General features: G+C 40.4%; 1 protein-coding gene across 1 annotated transcript; it reads right to left on the reverse strand.

Annotated features, from left to right (window-relative positions):
- Window positions 1-7,758: 7,758 nt before the first annotated feature.
- Window positions 7,759-15,999, reverse strand: LOC124864012 (protein Wnt-9b-like). Its single transcript, XM_047358612.1, has 4 exons — window positions 14,241-15,999; window positions 13,613-13,866; window positions 12,120-12,385; window positions 7,759-9,637 (listed from the first exon to the last, which is right to left on the reverse strand). The coding sequence occupies exons 1-4, from the start codon at window positions 14,324-14,326 to the stop codon at window positions 9,176-9,178; spliced, it is 1,068 nt and encodes a 355-aa protein (XP_047214568.1). The 5' UTR covers window positions 14,327-15,999; the 3' UTR covers window positions 7,759-9,175.
- Window positions 16,000-18,933: the final 2,934 nt, after the last annotated feature.

The raw sequence follows: 18,933 nt of genomic DNA on the forward strand, positions 1-18,933 counted from the left end.
TCCGGGCACTGAAATGGCCAGCCTGCAGTCCAGATCTTTCATCTATAGAGAACATTTGGCGCATCATAAAGAGGAAGGTGCGACAAAGAAGGCCCAAGACGATTGAACATTTAGAGGCCTGTATTAGACATGAATGGGAGAGCATTCCTATTTCTAAACTTGAGAAACTGGTCTCCTCTGTCCCCCGACCTCTGTTGAGTGTTCTAAGAAGAAGGGGGGATACCACACACTGGTAAAAATGGCCTTGTCTCAACTTTTTTGAGATTTGTTGACGCCATGTAATTTTGAAACAACATATTTTTCCGTTAAAATTATACATTCTTTCAGTTTAAACTTTTGATCTGTGATTTGTGTTATATTCTGAATAACATATTAGATGTTGGCACCTCCACATCATTGCATTCAGTTTTTATTCACAATTTGTTTAGTATCCCAACTTTTTTGGAATCCGGTTTGTTCTTACTTTGCTGTTAAATTTCACTACCTTCTCTTAGGCTCCAGGCTACAGTTTCCATTGCACTTTATATTCTCCAAGGTAGTAGCTGGCAGCAATCTTTTTGACCCACAAGCATCAAAAGTGAAGGTATAATCTGTTGACATGTAGACATGTGACAGGAAAAACTGAGAAAGCATGTCCTGAGGTTAGTATTTGTCAGCTCTCTTTACTCGATCTAATTAGGCTATCCTATGTTTTGTTTTTTTGTCTTTTTCCACAGCCAGTTGTCAGTACATTCCTGTTTCTTCAGCCATAGGTTCTTCGCCTTGCAAGCAGTTAAAGAAAAACAGGTTGATATCACATTTTATTTTCTCTACAAGGAACTGCAGAGAAGATTTCAGAGAAAAGAGACAAGGTGTTTATTATGGAAGCAAATCGTTACCATATTTCAAATGAAAAAGCATTTTCAGAAATGCTTTTTCATTTTAAGAATGTGGCTGCATTGTTTGACTCATAAACGAAATTAATTATCAACAATCCTATTTGCATTTTAATTTTCTTCTTCAAGACTGCTCATTCTTTCACTTAATTAAAATGAAAAAGAAAAAGACATTTGAGATTTATTTTTCAAAATGTACCCCAGCAAATAGATACCAAAATTCAATTTGAAATGTAAAATTTTAAAATGAAAAAGCATTTCCAGAAATGCTTTTTCATTTTAAGAATGTGGCTGCATTATTTGACCCATAAATAAAATTAGTAATCAATCATCCTATTTGCATTTTCTTCTTCATGACTGCACATTTTATGCCATAATCAAAAAGAAAACAAAGCAGACATTGCTTTTTCGTTTTCATGGTCTGCCCGCAAAGTACTGCCCAGAACTCGAAAATGAAAAAGCATTCCGAGCTGCAGGCGCAGAAGAGTGACGTCAGCAGCCGCTCTTCCTCAGCTCCCTGCTGACCGAGCTACCCAGCTTGTTCAGTAGGGGGCGCTGTGCACGTCTGCATTGCATTACATTGCAAACGTGCTGAGAAATTGATTGAATTGCAGCAGGGTCGAGCTGAATTTGTGGCAGTGGCAGGCAGAACTGGCAGTTCCGGTGGCAGGCTGTGGCAGTTCCGCCACAGCCTGCCACCGGAACTGCCACCGGAACTGCCACCGGAACTGCCACAGCCTGCCGCAGGGTGGCACGGGATTCCGCGAGGATGCCAGAAGGTGCCAGAAGGTGCCAGACCGGCCGTAAAAGCTTGCCAATGTGGTTGCCGCTGTTTTTGTGGAAGCTAATGCTGATTATCGGCAAACAGGTTGTCATTGTTGTTATAGCCTGTTACCTTTAAATAATGATTTCATTATTGATTATTATTTAATAAACAGATTTAGACCCATAACATAAGGTGATTGTATTTACTTGACATGAAAAATAAATAGCACTATGTGTTTGTGTTACGTGTTGAAAGGATGACGAAGATTTATTGCACAAACAACCGGTTTATTATAGAGCAGCTATTCTGAATTGTCACTCACAGAAAATTACAATGTAATGCACTGCAGACGTGCACAGCGCCCCCTACCAAACAAGATGGGTAGCTCGGTCAGCAGGGAGCTGAGGAAGAGCGGCTGCTGACGTCACTCTGCTGCGCCCGCCGCTCGGAATGCTTTTTCGTTTTCGAGTTCTGGGCAGTACTTTGCGGGCAGACCATGAAAACGAAAAAGCAATGTCTGCTTTGTTTTCTTTTTGATTATGGCATAACATGTGCAGTCGTGAAGAAGAAAATGCAAATAGGATGATTGATTACTAATTTTATTTATGGATCAAATAATGCAGCCACATTCTTAAAATGAAAAAGCATTTCTGGAAATGCTTTTTCATTTTAAAATTTTACATTTCAAATTGAATTTTGGTATCTATTTGCTGGGGTACATTTTGAAAAATAAATCTCAAATGTCTTTTTCATTTTAATTAAGTGAAAGAATGAGCAGTCTTGAAGAAGAAAATTAAAATGCAAATAGGATTATTGATTACTAATTTCATTTATGAGTCACACAATGCAGCCACATTCTTAAAATGAAAAAGCATTTCTGAAAATGCTTTTTCATTTGAAATATGGTAACGATTTGCTTCCATGGTTTATGAGGTTCCCAGCCAGTAACTGCGTGAAAGTGCCATGATTAGAGTTCCCAGAATGAGCAGTTAAATTTTCACAATATCTCCTTGGTGATTGAGTAGGAGAAATATTGTCCTGGGGCAGTGCCTGGCACCTAAACAAAACCGCATCTCAATCACTTTATCCCAAACCTCCGTCACTGTGGTGTCTGGGTGGAAAGAAACATGAGTGCACTGGCAGTAAGTTAAAAAAATGCAAGTGTCTTTTGACATAATTATCTTCACGAGCTGTCACATGAGCTCCTGTTTACTACCGGTAGCTGAATTTGTTTTCCTCATTCAGCACAGCAATCAGACGTTGGCCCAGACAGTTTTTCTGTGGCGACCTGACCGTACATGAGTTGTTTCTTCAGGCGACACGCTTCTCGAAAGAGGGCCCTCTCACCCTACCTCTCATGTCTGAAACCCTGAAATCTGTTCATGCCACTTCTTGCTCCTGCTGTTCACCATTTTTGGTTGTCATAACATCTCCCTGGGGCAGTGGTTGGTTGGATGTGCACAGCTTTTAGCCGCTGCTCAGTGTGGGAAAAAGAGGGAGCAAGAAGCCCCCCTCTGTCAAACGTTTTTCTAAAACGTATGCAGTCACATTTAGGTCGTGGGGTTCTCTCTGTCTATCCTTCATGTTTCAGCCCTGAGGAAAGGATGAGGTGAGCTTACTGGTGTTGTTCCACATCTGAGCACCACAGGTGCAAACCAGATCCAAGACACCAGGTGTGGAGCTGGATCGGACCCTTCTGACTGATCGAGATGTCACCTGTTTTTTCCCCACATTTGATACACAAATATTAACATGAAACCTTGAATATGTTGTTTATCTTAAGAGAAGACTGTGCATGAACTAACCCTTACCCTTGAATGCGTCTGGATCATCAAAGAATGCTGTTTCTGAGTGCCAGACTATTGGCCTTTGGGCATCTTTCAGGAACCAAACAAAACTTAGTGCTGGATCAGTCCCACCGATCCTGGTTGTACAAGAGGAGACACAGAATCATTATTAGTTAGAAAAAGAAAGCCCTCAGTGTACTGGAGACTACAAAAAGGACAACCTTTAATAATGCTGTTTTGTTCACTCAGAGAAAATGATGCGTTATTGAATCACTTCTGCACAATATACTTAATGATGCTTTCCAGGCAGAATAATGCGTCATATTTCTGCAGTGATTGCCCAAGACAGACAGAGTGAAGAAGCCAATTACGAGAGGTGAGATTGCCTTGGGTCAAAAATTTTTGGATACCAGTCATTTTTGGGGGGATCGTTGAGATTCTCACTCCACCCCTGAGGGAGATGAGCCACCTGTCTTTGAAGCTGTGATGAGATGCTGAATGACAGCAAATGAGAACCTGTCAGATTTGACAGGAGAAACTCATAAGTTTCCAACATTTTAGTTTGTTGTGCTGGGAACAGGGTCAGCAGGGATTCCACCATCCCCCCCCCCACCAACCACCCGCTCAGGAATTTAACTGACCACCCCTGTTGCTACCCTACCAGGTCAGATTTTTAAAGATAGGTGGATTCATACTGCTAGCAATGGAATCGCTGTGAAGGGTAAGACAGCTAATTAGAGATGCAAAGTGACCAGCAGGCCAGCACTGGCACAGAATCTAACAGCATCACCATCCTTTTATTCAGAGGTCTTAAGCCAGTGTCCTGCAACTTTTAGATGTGTCTCTGACTCATATTATTGGGTTATTAGCATGGCTATTAGCATTAATTACTTTTTGATGAGGTAATTCAGCCACTTGATACAGATGTGAAGAAGGTTTTGTCTTGTCTGACCTCCAAGATGATAAAGAATAATGCTGCCACCCCACCTGTGACATGCAGACCTCCTACAATAAAAGATGCTATCCACCTCCATAGCAGGCTGACAGCTAAGCAGGGCCAGGAGCATCACTGGGCTTCCCCTGCCTCAGAACTTTGTATTTACCATCAGGGCCCCATTCCCAACCACACGCTCATCATCAAGTTGTGGTGTCAGTTAGCTTAGCCTGTGGTTCACAAAACCACAGGCTTAAGTTAAAATACTTAACACATTGACAATACCTTATTATATGCTTGCATCCTTTAGTGACAGTGATGCTTTAATCATGAGCACTCATGAACACAGCGGCAAGATAGCACAATTATGTAGCCATAGAGATCACATATAATCCCAGACTTATTTTTTCAAGATGTTGCTGGTTGAGGGGAACACATCGCTCTGGCCTTTATCAGTGTTTTTCTTTGGTGGACATTGATGATGTGGGAAAATTTTATTTTGCCAGTGATGGAGGTCAAAGACTGTGTAGTCATGTGTGAAAAACCAAGGGGAGTGCCATACAATGAGCATGGGGAGTCAGTTATGAAGGTGCACGAGGTCCTATCACGTCTTATCACAGCGAGGGCTTGTAAACCATACTGTTAACGCAACAGGTGTTTCTGTTGAATGGCATGGGAACAGACTCCCCCAGGAGCTTCTCAGTAGGAAGGGAGCCACGGTCATTTCAGAAGGAATAGAGCAAACGTTTACAGTCATATTAATATTTTGCTAGAAAAGACAAATCAGATTCTTTTTTGATTGACAGATATAATATTTTTGGTCCAACTTCAAGAACAAATCTTTAAAACGGGGTTGTCTAATCAGTTAAGTCTTTCATCTCATCAGCAACAGCGAGGACTTAAGGTTCAACCTACCCAGCCTCTGAGATACCTCCACCTCCTCCCATACAAGTATGCACTCAGCCTTGTTGTAGCTCTAGGCAGTGCATGTTCTTGTTGTGGGTTGAGCAAATGCATTACTCATTTCACATTCCAAATTCCTACCCCATGCCGTGTCCACAACTCTGCGTCCCGCGCTCTTTTCCTCTTCAATTTTCCCCTCCCCAAATCTATATCTTTCCTCTTCTTCTTCATCATTACTTCATTATTGTTTTGTTCATACAGAGTAAGGGCGTGGGGATTAAAGGAGGGTGTGGACTGACCTGAGGCTCACTGGTTCTGATTACAAGACGGTGCCGCTCTTTGCGTCCTTGAGCAAAATGTCTTCCAAGCCTTCTATGCTTCATTTAACATCTACTGTTCTTACACAAATAGGTGATGTATAAACCTAAAGGCTAAGCAAGTTGCAATGGAAAAAATGTTTTAGCTAAGCCAGGCATAATTCCATACATATCTGATTAAACATCGAAACCCTAGTTTAACAATTCATCCTCAGTCTTCAGCAGATTTTGATGCATAGCCTTGCAACCTTTACTTGAACCGAACCCCTAGAGTCATCCTGCGTTATATATGTTACACAGTGTCTCAGGGTGGCATTGTAAAGTTCCAGCTCCAGCAGGCTGCCTGCAGCCCACACCCGCAGAGGAAAGCCTCACTACAAACACACACTCACATGTCACTCCTGCTGAAGTGACCACAGGTGTGCACAGAGCATGTATACTCATACACATATGCAAAATGCCTCCCTGCCCTCACCTGTCTCCAAATACAGACTGCACCCCTGCTCTGTCCAACCCCCCTACCCCCTTGGGGCTTGTATGCGTGCAAATTCAGCGCTGGATTCGGCCGACCTCATCGCAGCAACCCCTCCACTTGGGGCAGTGAGGGAAATGAAGGCTTTCGGATTTTATTATAAAACCACAAGGGCATCAGCAGGGGATAGGCCTCCTGGGGCTGCAAAACATCCCTCCTCATCCCTCCATCCTTGTCTCCTTCTTTCAAGCCCTTCAATATATCAAACCTCAGTCCAGTGTGCTGTCTGTGACATGCTGCTCTGTCTCATTTTTTTCCTTACCTGCAGCTCTGCGTAGAGAAATATGGCTTTTTTTATTACAATGCATTCTCATTGAATAAAGTTAAATATTGATCTGCAATATTCTTGTATGAAAAGTTAATATGGTGAGTCAATTGTATGGCAGTATGAACTTGTTTGACCTCAGACCCACACTGAGTTCATAACTTACCTGAGATATTAAATTAATTTTAAGCAAAAAGTCCAAAGAGTCATGCAGAAATTAGGTGCTACACTGAGTTGCTGTATAACCCAAGTTGTCCAAGTTTTATATGGTGAATGCAGTCTACTTTTGCAAATATTCTTTTGTAAGCATTTGATTTTTATTGTCAAAATAAAAGTTTTAAATACTACCCAGTGCTGTTTTACAGTACACTGACAATTAAAACACAGCTGTTCACCCTATGATGGATACAACTGTGGATTGCGAAGACTTCAGACTTTAACTGGTAAAAATCTACAGATTTGTATTACTGCTTAAATGTTTCCATTTGATTGATTTCTATATTTACCACTTCTAAAATAATTAAATGCTGTATTTTGTTTGTATCATCTTAAATGGTTATGTGATGCCTGCACAAATGTTTTGTTTGGTGGCTGAGGTCATATTACTTTAACTGACCTGTACAACTTTCTTCTTTCTAACAGTCAAGTGATGGGAAGTTTTTTCTTACTTTTAATGGAAATATTGGAATAATCTGAATGTTTTTGTAACCTTTTTGTTACACGGTTGAAGTTCTTTGAGTTTGTAATGAAATCAAAACTAAAGAGTATCAAAATAAAAAATAAGAAGATCATTTGCATCCATAATACCTTACCGTACATCCATAATGAAATTCTCAACATAATTAAACCTGTAAAATTGTTTTAGAATTCACTTCAGTACAAGGGGTCTTGAGTTAATGTTTTAATAAAGAATAATGTGTGTAATCATCATAATTAGAGAGCAACATCAAAAGCACAAGAGCATGCTATAAATACTTCACACAGTGTGCAGATGCACTCATACGCATGGATGGAAAATTATGATTTACGGATAATAGGATGTAAACTGTTCATGTTGCGATCGTGGGGCAGCCCATTGTGTGCAATCTAGGGGTCAAACAATCTTCTAAGTCATCATCCTTGCCATCGTCGTCATTAAGATTGTCACCTGTATGTAAATCCTCCACCCACCCACTAACCCCTTTGCCTTTTACTTTGTGGTGGAGGGTGATGCAGAGAAACCACTGCGTTTTCAGATGAAAAGGAGGGCAGAGTGTCATTAGGAAATGGTTTTGCTTGATAGATGCAGAGCACCAATTTGCAGGCAGGTGGATTCAACTTACTTATTTTCTACGTAGGTGTGATGTGTGCACCCGAGCAAGACACAACAAATGCACAAGTCTTACAAATGTTTGTCTTTTTATTAATTTCATTTGTTTTAAATAAAAAGTGTAAAGCAACAAGCTTTCAAAATAGAAACAGGAAAACTGATTACGCATTATTCCACAAAACCTGCACAGACATCTAAAATATATTTCAACCAAATGCAGAGGGAAAGACATGTATCTACAGAGAAGAAACTCTGCATAGCTCATAAATCTTACTGATATTTGCCAAAAGTTGAAGTGAGGTAGAAAAATTACGATTCCACATTGTCAGACGCCTGGAGCCCCGATGTGAGTTATATTCATTGCTCATCTGCAGTTCAGAGGCAGTCCAATAAAGCATGAAACAGCCCAATAAAAACAGACACTCAGGGGTCCGGTGTGCACTTTCAACCTGCACACATGGACGCAGAGTTAGAAGCAAAGGGGGGAGTAAACGTGGTCATTTTCTTTGATTAGCAATTAGGGAAAATAGGCAGCGTGACTGATTCACTTCAAAGGCATGCAGAACAAAGATGGGGCTAATTTGGACTTCAAATATTCTGGTGAGTTAATTTTATACTTGAAAGTATAGAAAAATGTAGACTTCTGTTAATACCTACAATTAGAAAAACAGAACTGGCATGCTTCCAAATTAAGCTGAATTTCAAAGAGAGTGGTCAGCGTTTCCAGCAGTGTGTTAATCTCCCTGCACAGCACATGTAGAGATTTCCATAGACATTTCCATAAGAGCAACTGAAAACACCCACCTTCTTTCTTTACACGATAACCCTGTAAATGCACGTAATAATATATCAGTGGTGTAAGCCACCAGTAAAGCTTCCAGTGATTCTATCTAGGTATTAACAATTCATTTTGTATAATATGTAGCAAGAGCAACTTAAGTGCTTTTACTCAGGACAGAACTTTAAAAGTTCTCCACAGCAGTCAGAGAAACAGGCAGGTAGATTCATCTTAACTCCTTAACAGCCTTATTGGCAACACTTGATTACAAGATTTAACGCATAAAGCAGCAGTATACGAGGCACGGAAAGTGGCGCAATAAATAGTAAAATATGGGAGGACAAATACCACATCAAACAGTCAGTGTCAGAGCTCACAGTTCATACTGCTCCAGTGTGGTTCCTAGTTTGAGGAGCTTGATTCCATTATGTAGAAAAGGGAGATTTCAGTGCATCCAGCTAAGGAGAAGGAGAGTAGTTTGGAAATATCATCATCTACAGTAAGCTGATAGCAAGACACCAACAGTATCATAGTGGTACAATAGTGTTTTTTCTCCCAAAATATCATGCAAGTCCTAAATGATATTTTCAAAAACATGCTTTGATGTGACATTCTGCGGAGGACTACGCTTGAAAGATTTGAGTTCAGTCTCTTTCATGTTTTCCACTGCTTCATTGGATCATTTTTCATTTCTCTTTCCAAAATTTGTTTATGCATTTTTGCAGGTGTACACCTCCTCTTCCCTCACGCATGTTTGGCACTCCACATGGCAGCACCAGCGTACCTGGCAGTGGCAGGAAAGGCTGGTGAAGTGCATGGCCGTGTTATAGCCGCGTCCACAGCACAGACTCTGACAGCTCGTGTCCTTGGTGCACGACCTGCCACCTGTGCCTGGCGAGTAGCGGGAAGGCCTGCAAAAGCTAGGGGAGTCCTCCAGGTAGACCAAGTCGGTATTGCGTGGGTTTTGGCCATGGCGTCTAAGGCCTGCGAGCTCAGTCTCTCCTGTGGCTGCGTTGGTGACGCTCAACACTCTTATGGAATTGTCATATCTGTACTTTAGCAGCCGCCCAGTGTCATGGAAAGGGGACAGCTGCTTCCAGCAAGTCTGTACCGCACACGAGCCAGAGACCCCATGACACTTGCAGGTTGTTTTCAGCCCACTCTTCACTGCCTGAAATGGGAGGGACAAAGAGAGAAATGTCAGCTCTTTCAGATTGATTCATTACCTGTCCTCTTATCAATGGGGTCTATCTGTCCAGAGAGAGACAGTTTCCTGCAGGGGGAATTAAGGTTTAGCAGAGATGAGCCTGTTGCTCACCACAGTTTAAAAATTTGGACATAATGGATTGAGGGGACCGTTTAGCTTGTCGTATTTCATTCACCACACATTGCTCATTTGGACAGCTCTTGAAATTTCTTTTCAATGTGTTGAAACTAGCTCTGTCTGTCTCCCTTCTGTCTCCTTAGCCTAAGGGAGCCTGAGGCAAAGGTGACAAAAAGAACAGACTAGAAAAAATCTCCGCCCAATTTCGAGTACATGCATGCTCTGGAAAAAAATAGATAAGAAATTTCTGTACACCAAAAAAATAACAACAAAAAAAAACTAGCAGTTTGTGGATGGTGCAAATTATAAACACTTATTTCAATGCATTTTTATTTGGATTTTATGTGATAGACCAACACAAGCAGTGCATTACTATGAAACAGAACGCATGGTTTTCAAACTGTTTGATACAAAAATCTGAAAGGTTTGGCATGCATTTGTATCGGGCCCATTTGAGCCAATACCTTGTAAAACTTTGCAGTTAAAGTGGCAGTTCCTTTTGGGGTTGTCTGTTTCTCTAGGTCTACTAAGTCCTAACAGTTATGTACATCTAAAGATTGAGATTTTTGCTCATCCTTTGTAAAATAGCTCAAATGCAGTCAAATTAGATGCAGAACATTGGTGTTCATCAGGTTTCATGCCTTGCCACAAATACCCAATTGGATTTAGTTCTACTGTAACACATAAATAAGCTTTGATCTAAACCATTCCCTTGTAGTTTGGGATACTGTGTTCAAGGGCTGTGCAGTGTCAGTTTGACATCATACATAGTGTTTTGCATGTAGCCCAAAATGTTCAATTCAGTTTAATCAGAGCACCTTCTTCCACATGTTTGCTGTACCTATGTGGCAAACTTTAAATATGATTTTCTGTTAACAATAACCTTCTTCTTTCTGAATGCCAGATATATATAGTGCATAGCTAATAATCATTTGAATAAATTGTCCCACTTGAGCTGTGGGTGTCTGCAGCTCCTCCAGAGTTACATTGTGTCTCTTGGCTGCTCTTCTGGTAAATGCTCTTCTTGTCTGGCCTGTCAGTTTAGAAGGACAGCCACTGCTTGGTAGTTTTTCATTTGTACCATACTCTCTCCCTCTTTCCATTTTCAGATGATGAATTGTACAGTGCTGAGTTAGCTGCTGAAAGCTTGAAATATGTTCCATAACTAACCCCAGTCCTTTAACAAACATTGCCAGAACAGCTGTATTTAGTTTACTCTATTTACTAATCAGTAGATTTCTGAATGTCACTGTTTGCCCTGCATTTTAGTTAGGGGCATCAGAGTAAAAAGGGCTGAGTACAAAGGGATGCCACACTTCTCACATATTCATTTGTAGAAAGATTTGAGAACCATATATTATTTTTCTTTCATTTCACCATAATGCACTTCTTTGTATTGTTCGATCACATCAAATTCATAAAATACACTGAAGTTTAAAAAGGTTTAAGATGCATTAATAATTTGGAGAGCTCTGTATGTTAATAGTTTGCTGCGCTTGATGGTCAGAGATGGGTGCATGATCAGTCAGGCTGAGAGCTGCTGTTGTGGAGAAGGGCCAGGGCCAGGTCAAACCAAAAGAGCCAGAGGGCAGTGCTGGGTTGAAAAGTTCTACTCAGGTCCTGCCTCCCTGCATAGGTATGAACCCCCCAGGGGGTTTCCGAGCACCATTACTGTGGACTGAAGGGACTACAGCCATTTGTGGGTTTTTTTTTTTGTAAACAAAACTGCTGGCCTCTTTTCAGCCCCATTGGTGTAAAACTTTTAACTCGCTCGAGATGAGATAAGATAGAATTCTTCTTGTTTTGCTTTTTGGTCCCCTAAAAGGCCTGTCTTTTTAGGTGGACGCCACAGGAGAAGCACCCTGAAGCTCCCTATTTTCAGAGCTTCAGAGTGGTGGTTATGAACATTAGGTGGATTTATGAAGAGCACAGGGATCCAGTAAGTGAAAAAAAATGCTTGCTCGTATATTAAAAAGAGGCCACGGTGATAATCGCTCTCTCCGACATGAGACCTTTAATTTTCTGTTGGCCCGCACAGCAAGCTTTATCATGCCTGAGAACACCTGGCTCCAATGATCCCACAGCCATGTTGTCTCCTTGCTGCACTGCCTAAACCCACACAGGCCAAAACATGGAAGCAAATACAAGAGGGAAAGGGAGGAGCGGGTGTTGTCTGACTGGAAACTTGAAAACCAAACTGTTGAAAATTCAAGTTTTTAGTGTCAGGTTTAATTAGCAGGTGAAATTGGAGCTCAACTTACAGGAAACAACATATAAAGTAATGAGAGGTTTGATATGCTGCACAAAAGCATTTGGTTTAAACACTTACCCGAATTCCAACGTTGATGTTGTGGGCATCGACCTGCGCCCTCAGGTCTTTGCTGACCCTCTTTTGGCCGAGGAACTTCTTGAGGAACTTGGTGCTGTATTTCAGGTTGTCTCCGCAGACCCCCCACTGCCACGCTTCTCTGTGCTGGATCCCGGGGGAGTCGTCACACGTGCACCTCTCCATCCGGCCTGAGCTACAAGCCTTGGCGAGCGCCTGGGTCAGTGCAGCGGAGGATACAGCCAGCAGAAAGGCGGTCTCCTTAAATGCTGGATTAGAAGGGAAAAAAGGCACCAAATGTTTAAATAACTCTGTTGCCAATGATATATAAAAAAACATCTTGAACAGTCATGTTGTCTGTAGAAGTCTGTGGAAGTAATTGTTGGTGGATCTAATCCAAGAACTTATTTTTAATCCAATAATTAAGCCATTAACACAGTTTATTTGCAAAAATGTCACTACGTTGTCAGGCTTTATAGCAACCTCAGGAATCTCGCAAGCTTTCATGTGTCAAAACTCCTCTTCTGACCTCTTCTTGTGGCTCTGCACTGTTATTTTGCTTCCCCCAAAGTCGTCACCAGTGTATATTTTCATCCAATTAATTGTTATTTTGACTAGGAAGGATTTTCCCAGATGAAAGTGGGTAATCACACCACCCTTTTCCTCTGGGAATGGGCATTTTCCCGAGATAAAAATAACCACAGGGCCCACTCTCCACGTCGTTTGCCAGATTTCTTGGCGCTCTACTCCCTCGTTACCTCTTTGCTGACCTGTTCATGTTCTCCCACACAATAATATCCATATGCATAAAGCCTGGACCGTCCTGCAGGATTTTGTGAGCACAGCAGATCTGCAACCATTTTTAAATATTGGATCCTGTGCGGCTTAATGTGTGGCTAATTAGTTGTTTCATTAAACCATGCAGAATGGACTCTCAAGGTCAATTTAATCTGTAGTTAAAATAGGGTAAAAGTCTCAGAACAAAATGTTAACTTTGCAAATAAAAAAATGTCTTACTTTTAATGAAGAATCAATAGAGGACTGAGAAAAATTTAGTCGTTTTTTAATGTTTAATAAATTTCACAAGAACCTATGTTATATGCAGCTAAAGGAGACTTCACATGGGGCTTGTGAGCACATGCACTGATAAAAACCATCTAATTAGATTTCATTAGAGTAAGCAGACATGCAGGTTTTATTATATACTTTTGCTATGGTGCAGCTGGTGGTAAAAAATGCTGCTGTTTCTGCACCCTTACTTTTGCAGATTACCTTTTGTTTAGAAAAAATAACACTGATTAAACCCACATTTCTTTCATATTTATATATAACTCATGTTTCCCCTTTGCTTTTAATAAAAAGGACACATTGTAAAAATATAATTTATGTAAAATCTGGTGAAATAAAGAAGCAGCCAATCTCGGCACACTTATCTCTGTGGTAAAACTAACTAAGCCAGCAGAAATCAGAATCTCAGAACCTGAATGCGCGCTTACCTCTTTTCAGGAGGCTCCCTCGGCCATCCAGGGTGCAGTTCCAGCGCTCGTTCCTGAACTGATAGCGACACTCCAGCTGGCCGAGGCGCACCGATTCCCAGAGCGTCTCGGCCAAACCGGGCTCCCTGCGGCACATCCTCTTCTGCCGCCTGGTCAGACTCATCTGCTCGCACTGCTTCAGGTGGGCCTTCCCCGTTGGAGCTTCATTAGAAAATGGACCTGGTAAAAGCACCAATGGCTCTCGGCCTGTCAGCCTGTAGGAAATGAAGGAAAAAACTAATCAGTAAAAGTAAATCCTGGTCTAACCTATAACATCGACTGTATAAATCTTCCCAGTAATTTTTTTTCATTAACTATTATATATTTATTATTTTTCCATACCATGGTATCTGTGTTGTTAAAGTTTCCTTTTGCCTCAAGTGTTCATATGTGTTCAAATTCTGTTTTAAAATCTGCAAAATGTCCACTAAAAATACACAATTTACTTACACAGCAAATTGAATCAACTTTGGATAGTTTGCGTAATGTATTAGAAGTTTTAAAAGATCAAGCTATAATCTCATCCAATGAGAATATGACAGTTATTCAGCATACGTAAAATTTCTAAATAAAAGGTTAAACATCTGACCCAAAGTAAGCTGCAGTGTTCGAGAGAAGGATGCAGAGTCCAATGGTTCGCAATAGGCAGGCGGTCCCTGGGAGCCTGGAGCGCATTGTGCCGGGTTGGCGCTGTTCCTCATTTCGGTGACTCTACAATGGAGAAAGTCGGTGCCGTCTGCTCGGCGCTTCTCTTTAAGGGGCCCCACATGCACAACACTGGCTGCCGGAGCGATGCGCATGGCACAGTGGATCCGCTGGGAGGCAGGGCTGTTTGGAGGAGGAAGCATCATCCTGCCGCACCCTCCATGGAGTCTCAGCGTTGTTGCTGAATGTTCCTCCCACCGCAACGCCACCCAGATGCCCACATTTTTAAGACAAGAAAGTTTTAGGACCACATACAACTATTTCTTCTTCTTCTGTGATTCCTTTTTTTTTTTTTTTTAGTTCAGACCGACTCTATTAATTTGTATAAATTGTTATGTTTGAAAACTGAAAAACATTTCCTGAATGATCTCCACAAATTTGATACCCTTAATAATGGTAGCAAAACATGTAAAAACAAAACAAAATTACTGCTTAAATGTATTATCTACCTAGAAAAAAAGATGTAACTTAGGTATATATAATAAATACCAACATAACAATTCAATTCAAGCTTCTGTTTACCAAATACTGTGAAATGATCCACGAAATCATGAAATCACTGCGTAAGGTCTGTTCTTCCAATTTAACTCCATCCTTTTCCAGTTATAGATGTAGCCCCACCTTGTGGGCAAAATCTATAAGGATGGAGGGTTCTGCTCAGAAAAATCTGAAAAGCCATAATTTTAATTTCCGCTGAAACTATGGAGAACTCGGTGTTCCGAAAAAATTGGGTGTATGATGTACGTAAGGGTGGATGTTAATGTTTTAAACATTGCACAACCTTGCCAAAGCAAGTTGTTTGGAATAACCAATTTAACTACCATTACTTTTAAAACATGTATGTTATTGATAATGAAACGTAAAGTGTGGCAGAACCAGGAAATACTTTCTGGTTGGATAGGAGGAACTGGTAGGAAATGTTGTGCCACATTGGGAAAAAAAATCACTTATCTTGGATATAAACCAGACAAAGAAGATCATATTGGTTTTTAGCAGACGTAACAAAGAGCCAAACATACTGGACCTCCTACTGCTACTGGGAAAAGGGTGGATTTTGTTTGAGCACTACATATGCCTTAGGAATTTAACTGTGAGACTGTTTATAGAGTCATAACAGACTACCTCTGATGCAGCTTATAGGTCCTTAAAATTTGCTGGAAGTTCTTTTATATCCCATCTAAGCTCATTGTGAAGACAAGCTTATTTTTATCTGTAGCTCTCAGCGCTAATGGCTGCTCTGGTGCTTCCAAAGTTTGGACTTGATTATCAAATTGATTAAAATAATGGAAAACACCAACAGTTTTGCTAAATTTAGTTATGAACCAACTACAGTTAGTTGCAGAAATCAGATTCTGTTAGTTGGTTGTATATTTCTTTGCATACAGGACTTGTATAATGTGCCTTAAAATTTAATACTTCTTGATCTGTTGGTGAATATGGCTGAAACATTTTTTCATGTTTCAACCAAATGCTTTAGTGTATTTTATTGGGATTTTGTGTAATGGACCAAAACACAGTAGTTCATAATTGTAAAGGGGAAGGAAAATGATACATGGTTTTCACTTTTTTCTTGAGAAATTATGTCTGAAGAGTGTGGTGTGCATTTGTATTCAGTCTCCTTTATTCTCATACTCTTAAATAAAATCCAGTGCAAATAACTGCCTTCAGAAGTCACCTTATTAGTAAATGTGCAATTTAATCTCACCATAAGAATGAACGTTCTGTGAAGACCTAGAGGTTTGTTAGAGAACATTTGTAAACAAACAGAATCGTGAGGACCACAGATCACGAATAAAGCTATGGAGAACTTTAAAGCATTTACATTTACGTTATGAAGCATCGTACCAAGCTATGAACATCTCACAGAGCCATGTTCAATCCATCATCTGTAAACGTACGACACAACAGATCTGTATCAAGACAAGGCTATTACCTAAACCAGGGTTCTACCAAAAGTGATTAAGAACTAACAAATGTTTTTAAATATAAATCCAATAAGAAAGGCTTTTCCCCCAGTTTTTCAGTTTTATTCATGGAATAATTGCATTACATTTTCACAAAAGAATGAAATTGAAAGTACCAGTAATATTTGAAAGCCATTGGTGAGAGAAAGCCATAAAAAGTTCCATTTAAAATTTGCTACAAGCCATGTAAGAAATTCAGCAAAAAAGTGGAAAAAGGTTCATCTTCAAATTGTTGTGGTGCTTTAAGTTGGCACATACATTGCCTATCAAATACCTTGAAGTTGATGGTTATAATGAGACAAAACATGAGAGGTTGTGTAGTTTTACAAGGCACTATAGATGTTCTATCCCATCGCACCAAAGTAACTGTTTGCAGAGCCTTTTTGTTTCTTTTCATTTTAATAATACAGGTCCTTCTCAAAATATTAGCATATTGTGATAAAGTTAATTATTTTCCATAATGTAATGATGAAAATTTAACATTCATATATTTTAGATTCATTGCACACTAACTGAAATATTTCAGGTCTTTCATTGTCTTAATACGGATGATTTTGGCATACAGCTCATGAAAACCCAAAATTCCTATCTCACAAAATTAGCATATTTCATCCGATAAAAGAAAAGTGTTTTTAAAACAAAAAACTTCAACCTTCAAATAATCATGTACAGTGATGCACTCAATACTTGGTCGGGAATCTTTTTGCAGAAATGACTGCTTCAATGCGGCGTGGCATGGAGGCAATCAGCCTGTGGCACTGCTGAGGTCTTATGGAGGCCCAGGATGCTTCGATAGCGGCCTTTAGCTCATCCAGAGTGTTGGGTCTTGAGTCTCTCAACGTTCTCTTCACAATATCCCACAGATTCTCTATGGGGTTCAGGTCAGGAGAGTTGGCAGGCCAATTGAGCACAGTGATACCATGGTCAGTAAACCATTTACCAGTGGTTTTGACACTGTGAGCAGGTGCCAGGTCGTGCTGAAAAATGAAATCTTCATCTCCATAAAGCTTTTCAGCAGATGGAAGCATGAAGTGCTCCAAAATCTCCTGATAGCTAGCTGCATTGACCCTGCCCTTGATAAAACACAGTGGACCAACACCAGCAGCTGACACGGCACCCCAGACCATCACTGACTGTGGGTACTTGACACTGGACTTCTGGCATTTTGGCATTTCCTTCTCCCCAGTCTTCCTCCAGACTGTCACCTTGATTTCCGAATGACATGCAGAATTTGCTTTCATCCGAAAAACGTACTTTGGACCACTGAGCAACAGTCCATTGCTGCTTCTCTGTAGCCCAGGTCAGGCGCTTCTGCCGCTGTTTCTGGTTCAAAAGTGGCTTGACCTGGGGAATGCGGCACCTGTAGCCCATTTCCTGCACACGCCTGTGCACGGTGGCTCTGGATGTTTCTACTTCAGACTCAGTCCACTGCTTCTGCAGGTCCCCCAAGGTCTGGAATCGGCCCTTCTCCACAATCTTCCTCAGGGTCCGGTCACCTCTTCTCGTTGTGCAGCGTTTTCTGCCACACGTTTTCCTTCCCACAGACTTCCCACTGAGGTGTCTTGATACAGCACTCTGGGAACAGCCTATTCGTTCAGAAATGTCTTTCTGTGTCTTACCCTCTTGCTTGAGGGTGTCAATAGTGGCCTTCTGGACAGCAGTCAGGTCGGCAGTCTTACCCATGATTGGGGTTTTGACTGATGAACCAGGCTGGGAGTTTTAAAGGTCTCAGGAATCTTTTGCAGGTGTTTAGAGTTAACTCGTTGATTCAGATGATTAGGTTCATAGCTCGTTTAGAGACCCTTTTAATGATATGCTAATTTTGTGAGATAGGAATTTTGGGTTTTCATGAGCTGTATGCCAAAATCATCCGTATTAAGACAATAAAAGACCTGAAATATTTCAGTTAGTGTGCAATGAATCTAAAATATATGAATGTTAAATTTTCATCATGACATTATGGAAAATAATGAACTTTATCACAATATGCTAATATTTTGAGAAGGACCTGTAGTCACCTAGCAGATTTATATACTTTTTTATACTTTCTTAAAACATTTGTTCAATTTGGTTCAAACATACCATGTGTTTTTTCATTACATAGTGGACATTATCCTTGCTAATGATGATAATAATACCATACATGGGTTGAAAGATTAAGATAACTGATATGAATTTGTCATATACATATACATTGCTTTTTAAAATTGGGAGAATTAAAGAATAGTCTAAACTTAGAGGAAAATAAAAATAGTTAGATCTCATAAACAAATTGAAAAGAATTACAAGTTTGTCAAAAATGAACAAAGTTAATCTTTTTTTTGTTCTAACTCTACCAAACATGTTTTTTTTAACCTACCACAGGTTGCCGTATATAACCTGACACACTTACAGTGTGTTATAGTTGCACGTGTAACAATATGTTGGCATTGGAATGAATAATACAAAAATTAAGTAAATATCCATCTATTTTCTTTACTTGCTTGCCCTTATGGGGTTGTAGGGAGGCTTGTGCCTATCTGCAGTAGTCAATTGCTGAATGGGATACACCCTGCACAGGTCCCCAGTCCATTAATGGGCCATACGCATACACTCAGATATAAGGACAAATTA

This window comes from Girardinichthys multiradiatus, chromosome Y (assembly GCF_021462225.1).
Source record: "Girardinichthys multiradiatus isolate DD_20200921_A chromosome Y, DD_fGirMul_XY1, whole genome shotgun sequence".
Lineage (NCBI taxonomy): Eukaryota > Metazoa > Chordata > Actinopteri > Cyprinodontiformes > Goodeidae > Girardinichthys > Girardinichthys multiradiatus.